This window comes from Pygoscelis adeliae, unplaced genomic scaffold (genome assembly GCF_000699105.1).
Source record: "Pygoscelis adeliae isolate BGI_AS28 unplaced genomic scaffold, ASM69910v1 Scaffold315, whole genome shotgun sequence".
NCBI classification, from domain to species: Eukaryota; Metazoa; Chordata; class Aves; order Sphenisciformes; family Spheniscidae; genus Pygoscelis; species Pygoscelis adeliae.
The window spans coordinates 1,075,939-1,081,669 of NW_008824865.1; the positions used below are offsets into that span (position 1 = coordinate 1,075,939).

General features: G+C 41.4%; 2 protein-coding genes across 2 annotated transcripts in view; both read left to right on the forward strand.

Annotated features, from left to right (window-relative positions):
- The window catches only part of GTSE1 (G-2 and S-phase expressed 1), an 11,165-nt gene extending 7,705 nt beyond the window's left edge, over positions 1-3,460 (forward strand). The window contains exons 9-11 of the mRNA XM_009324377.1: positions 510-690; positions 1,829-1,969; positions 3,377-3,460. Coding sequence (XP_009322652.1) covers positions 510-690; positions 1,829-1,969; positions 3,377-3,460 — 406 coding nt within the window. The remainder of the gene's footprint in view (positions 1-509; positions 691-1,828; positions 1,970-3,376) is intronic.
- Positions 3,461-4,975: 1,515 nt separating this feature from the next.
- TRMU (tRNA 5-methylaminomethyl-2-thiouridylate methyltransferase) overlaps positions 4,976-5,731 on the forward strand; it is a 14,339-nt gene continuing 13,583 nt past the window's right edge. Inside the window, exons 1-2 of the mRNA XM_009324394.1 lie at positions 4,976-5,080; positions 5,357-5,474. Coding sequence (XP_009322669.1) covers positions 4,976-5,080; positions 5,357-5,474 — 223 coding nt within the window. The remainder of the gene's footprint in view (positions 5,081-5,356; positions 5,475-5,731) is intronic.

Genomic DNA, 5,731 nt, shown 5'->3' on the forward strand with positions numbered 1-5,731 from the left:
ATGTCATGTAACTTAAGCTGAATGTCCAAAATAGTCTTTTCTCTCAAGGAAACAATTACTCTCTCTACAATGACTTTATCATACTAATCAAATTACAACCACTGGTCCTCCAGCTGTTGTTGGTACTTCCTCTCAGCAGGGACTGAAGTGGGTTACTCAGTGATGTGCAATATCGTACTTGCTTGCTAGTTGTTTCTTCAAAGTCTTAAAAAAAAAAAATCCCATGTGTGAGGTTTAGGCTGCATGTATAGGACAATTTAAGATTAAATTCTTCATTCTGAAGTCATTAGCTCATTTTTTCGATGGGTAGGCTATAAATTTATTGCAGCATGAAGTATCTTGTATTTTGCAGGTAACTAGCATACTTTTGGATGAAAAAATGGGAAGCCTTTTGGTCATTAAAACTTAGGGTAAAAAAAGAGAGAATGAGGTTAGGGCATTGGCTTGTCTGTCTTTAGTAGTTAATGCTGATTAAAGAACTCAATTATTGCTAATGCTCTTTTCCCTAGTTCTAAACAGACAAAAGAGAGTAAGACACAGATATCTTCTTCAGAAGATGATATATCTCCTCCACCTGTGCTACCTCTTGCACTTAACTTCTCACCAGAAAAAACTGCTCCAGAAGTAGTACAAAACAAATTAAGAGAGCCTGAAGTACAAAATCAGCTGGCTGAAGAGAAACAAACTGAGGTAAGAAATGATGATACATTTTTCTACAGAACTACTAAGTAAACGGCTTGAAAATAAATTATTTCAAGATGAGGGACAAGTAGGAAAACCACTTCAGTACACACAAAGTTAAAATGGATTAACTGTATGCATGTGCACCCTCTAGTGCCTATTTTTAGCACTGAACATGTGTTCAGTGTTTCCACTAAGTTTGTTCTCATCTCAAAGCTGAATGGTCAAATATTTGCAGATTTCATATTAAATTTCCACTTCTGGATAAGTGCTGTGAAATCCTTGTGGATTTGATTAGAAAAGCAGTGTCACAGGGCAGTTCCTATTGCAGCCATAAAGCCCTTTTGAAAAAAAATAAAAAAATAAAAAAAATGCACTGCTGTAGCTAAACTCAGTCACCTAACAGCAATGCAAATCTGCATAGAGTGAGTGAGGATTAAACTCCAAAGTGCATGTAGCAGTAAATTTAGTGAAGTGTCACGTACTTAGTCTGGTGAACACTTTTCCCCTCTCCCAAGAATCTACTGGCTTCATGTTGAAAGCTGGCACTCCACAGGCATTAAGGAGAAAGAACTGAACTGGTAGTTCTGAAATATTAACCTGTCAAAGTGGCTATTGATTTACAAATATTCAGGTGTAGAATAATCTGTTGATTAATTACTAGATGTTATCGCATCAGTATTTTCCTTGTTAGCTTACTTGACGTGAAGTATCTGTTACAGAATTGCTTAGCACATGTACAGAGTAGTTAAACTGGACAAAAACATAACTAAAGTTTGGAGCTCTACAGGACAGTTTATATGGCTAAATAACATTGCACAGTAATTGTAGTCAAGTCATTTGAGAGTTGTTGCTCTTCTGTTTTAAATTTGACTTAACGTTGCTTTTAAGTGAAATTTTTATGCACCAAGGAGCTCTTTTGCTTTGTCTCACTGCAGTTTCCCTATTTGTGATGTTAGCCATTGGCAGAGCAAGAGCTGAGGCTTTTACACTGCATGCAAACAATCCTGCATGAAAAATACTCAACCTGTAAATTAAGCCTGTCCTGTGATAATTACAGCTGTATAAGCTAAATTGACTGCCTAAAAGTTTGAAGGAAGCGTGGAGAACAGAGGGAAAAACCTGAATCATCTTTTTTTCTTTTAAGGCCTTACTGGTAGATATTGGAGTAGACAAATCTCTCCCACACACCTTGGAATATGAAAGTAGACCTCTAATTGACCTTTCCAATACTCCCGAAGTGAATAAGATTACTCCTCTAAAGCCTACATTCCCAGGGCAGGTAAAGGTAAGTTATATTCATAGAATCATAGAATGGTTTGGGTTGGAAGGGACCTTAAAGATCAACCCCCCCTGCCAGGGGCAGGGACACCTTCCACTAGACCAGGTTGCTCAAAGCCCTGTCCAACCTGACCTTGAAGACTCCCAGGGATGGGGCATCCACAGTTTCTCTGGGCAGCCTGTTCCAGTGTCTCACCACCCTCATACTGAAGAATTTCTTCCTTATATCTTATCTAAAGCTACCCCCTTTCAGTTTAAAAACCATTGCCCCTTGTCCTATCGCTACATGCCCTTGTAAAAAGTCCCTCTCCAGCTTTCTTGTAGGCCCCCTTCAGGTACTGGAAGGCTGCTATAAGGTCTCCCTGGAGCCTTCTCTTCTCCAGGCTGAACAACCCCAACTCTCTCAGCCTGTCTTCATAGTCTTCTGGTGCAAATATGCTAGCAGAAAAATGTCAACTGGCTGCATACACTTGTCTGCAGAGCAGCTCCACAACACTGTAAGAATTATTTAATATTAGCTCAATATGTTCAATATGATACTACATACTAAGGTGCTCTTAAGTAAAGAGAACATAATGTTTAAAATCAAACGATGTGCTCTCAACTAGAGCTCAGTGAGCAATCTGTAAATAGGAAAAGGAGGAGGATGGAGAAGGAACTTAATGCTTAAAGCGGTTAAAGAATAAAACTGTTCTGAAGCGGGAGGTGAATGCTGTCTTCAGTAGAGTAGGCATACTGACTCTTGTTTTTCCTTTTCTTGCAAACTTTCAGTTCTTGGCAGCAGCAGCTCATTTTCAGCAAAAAAGCAAGGCTGTCTCTCCTGTTTACCTCCTCTCCCAATCCCCTCCTTAGTTGAAAGATGTCTGTTGGAATCTACTCTAAACTTGACAAGCGTTTCTGGGCAAGTGCTTTTTGTACACTAGTGGCTTGAAGGTAGATGCCTTTTAGATATTGTCAGATGAATCGTGGTAACTATGAGGATGTAGCCCTTGATGACATTAGGTGTAGTTGGGATCAATTTAATATCAGGTCCTTCAAAGTATCTCAAAAGAGGATCACAGAAGTCTGACTTTGGGGGCATGTTCAGAGGAGTTCAGAAGTGCTCTGCCCTGCCTGGATGACAGTGTCACTTGAATATGCATAGCAGTGCAACTTAGAAAAAAGCCTTTTAGGCTTTTAAGGTGAGTATGGGCAATAACCATCTTGTGAGAAGCTTGTGCTTGTTTAAGAATGAGATGGATGTTTACAAAACCTGAACCTAGAAGCTTGAGTGTGGTGCTTGTATCTGTCTTCTGGATACTAATAGGAATCCTAAAAAAAAAAAGTACTTGAGAAGACTGTTAACAGATTATTGCTGCTAGTAATTATGTACAACAGCTGACTAAATAGCTAAATTTTATCGTTTTTCTTTCAGCTAATTGATTTGAGTTCGCCTCTTATCACTCTGAGTCCCGATGTAAACAAAGAAAATCTGGATTCCCCTCTACTCAAGTTCTGAACTTGAGTTGAAATGAAGAATTCTTGGCATCTGTGATCTTCAAAGTGTTTAGGGGTTACTCTTCACTCATACAGGTTTTTTTTTGAAGATGGCTATAGATGATCTGATGAACTGCATTAACACAATAGAATTCTAACAGTCTTGATATAGTCAGACCAAGTCTGGTTAATGGTTCTGTTCATGGATGTGCTGCAATGGATGTATTTAAACTGTGTTGCTCTAAGGCAAAAAGGATTATTCTTGGTATTGGAAGCCTGTCTCTTTTATTTCCTACCAATTGTCCTTTGATTCTTTATGCCCTATGTGCAATGAAGATTTAATTTAAAATAAATGAGTTGTTGTTTACCAAACTGTTGTACAAAATACCAACCTCTTATTACAGGCTTTGGTTAGACTATTCTAGTGTTTCACTAACAAATGTTAAGATGTAGGTAAAGCTAGTGGACTTAAGGGTGGTTTTTATACAAAAGTGTAGCAAGTTTGGAAATAAATATTTTACTGTTTAATGCTAGTGGAATACACTAACAGCAACAGCTGAATTTGTGATTCAAAGGAGAAAGCAACAGCTTGTTACTGCCAGATGGTTTAGTCTTGACATTTGAAGGTTAGACTTGAACTTTCTCATTCTCAAAGAACAGAAGAATGCTTTCTTACCTGAATTTGCCACACTTGGATAATGCATGGAGATTTTAAATACAGGTAGGTGAATGGAAATGAAAATGCACACAGTAGTAGCCCATAAATGTTGAAGGAACAAGCCTGTCTTGGAGACTAGAGACTTCTGCTGTGCATGTACTAGCTTAATATATTAATGAAAGTTTATTGAGAGATGGAAATAGATTTTTTCAGCTGTTTGTATTAATTCAAAAAGTAGTGGAAGTTGGAGGCTTGTAAGTGTTTAAGTAGGAAGATGTGTTCAGGTGAGTTTGTCAAACATTTTGATGCCGAACAAGGCTGCTGCCTTGGCTTTATCTGCAGGCACTTGCCTACTTCTCAGCACAGCTGCCTTTTCCTGTGGTTACTGCAGTGTCGGACCGTTCTGAACGAAGGCCTTTGGCCAGACTGTGAAGACTCTTGTGAGTCAGAGGAAACAACCATGCCACCTGCTCCTGCCAAATATGAACCATAAAAATGTGGAATTTGTATACTTTCTTTGCTTGTCCCTGCTTTCCTTCTGTGAAAAGCAAGAGGGTTTCTTCAAAGCGTTTACTAAAACTTCCTTTGAGCCAGTGCTGTGCAGTTAAAAGCAATACTCAAACCAGGTCCTCACTAGTCATTAAATGAGGGGAGAATTATTTCTAAATTGAAACAAGAAGGAAATGTTAAAAAAAAAATCATGAACTTTTTTCTTATGAGTGATGTATTTGTGATTTCTTTTAAAGAGGTAAATGGGTTTATGCCCTATACTTCAAGGACTTGCAGGAAAGCCAAGCATTCTGTGCCCCTTGAGAACTACATTTTGTGAATGTATGCTTTTGCAGGCAGCAGACCTAAATCCTGGTTTTGAGCGTGGCCATGACAACTGCGAGCAAGTGGGAGTCATCTGCCTGTCGAAACACCCAAATCTGTGGTCCTAAAGTAGGCACCTGGCCAGCTGAATATTTCCGGGATCCACTGCCTGTATTGACTAGCCTAACTATCGGAGTTCAGACACTGAGTTGGCAGCTTGATGTGTCTTCAACTAAGAGCCAAATTCCAGTTGCTCAGACATCCAGAGATGCTTGAAGCCTGGTTAGCGCAGGAGGTCTGCCTGAGCCGCAGAGCTAGGGGAGACTGTGCTGCTCTGTGGAAGCGGCTGGAGCCTGGTGTAATAACCTCTGGCTTACTAAGTGATAATGAACACGAAGCAATCACATGGAGGCTGTAATGTTTTCTTCTGGGTCTTCCTTTGTCCAGTTCAATCAGCCGAGTCCTGTTGCTCATGGACCGTCGGAGGGCTCTTGCTTGGAGTATGTGTCCGAGGGCTCTGGTTGGCCTGAAGCGGGGAGGGCTGTGGGCCGGGAACACCTTCCTGGTCGGTTTAACGACGTACCGTCACCCCTGCACAGCCCCTGCCCTCCCCCTCCTGCGGCAGCCCCGCTGGGAGGGGTGCAGGCCGGCTGCACGGCAGTGAAGGGGGGAACAACACCGAGAGTGCTCCCCGGGAGGTGCCTTTATGAGCGGGGAGGGGGTAAACGCCAGCGCTGGCGCTGCTTGTGGCGCCGCACTGAGAAAAAGGGTGTCCCCGCCCGAGCCCCTGCGCGGCGCCGGAGCCCCCGCGGGGAGGCGCCT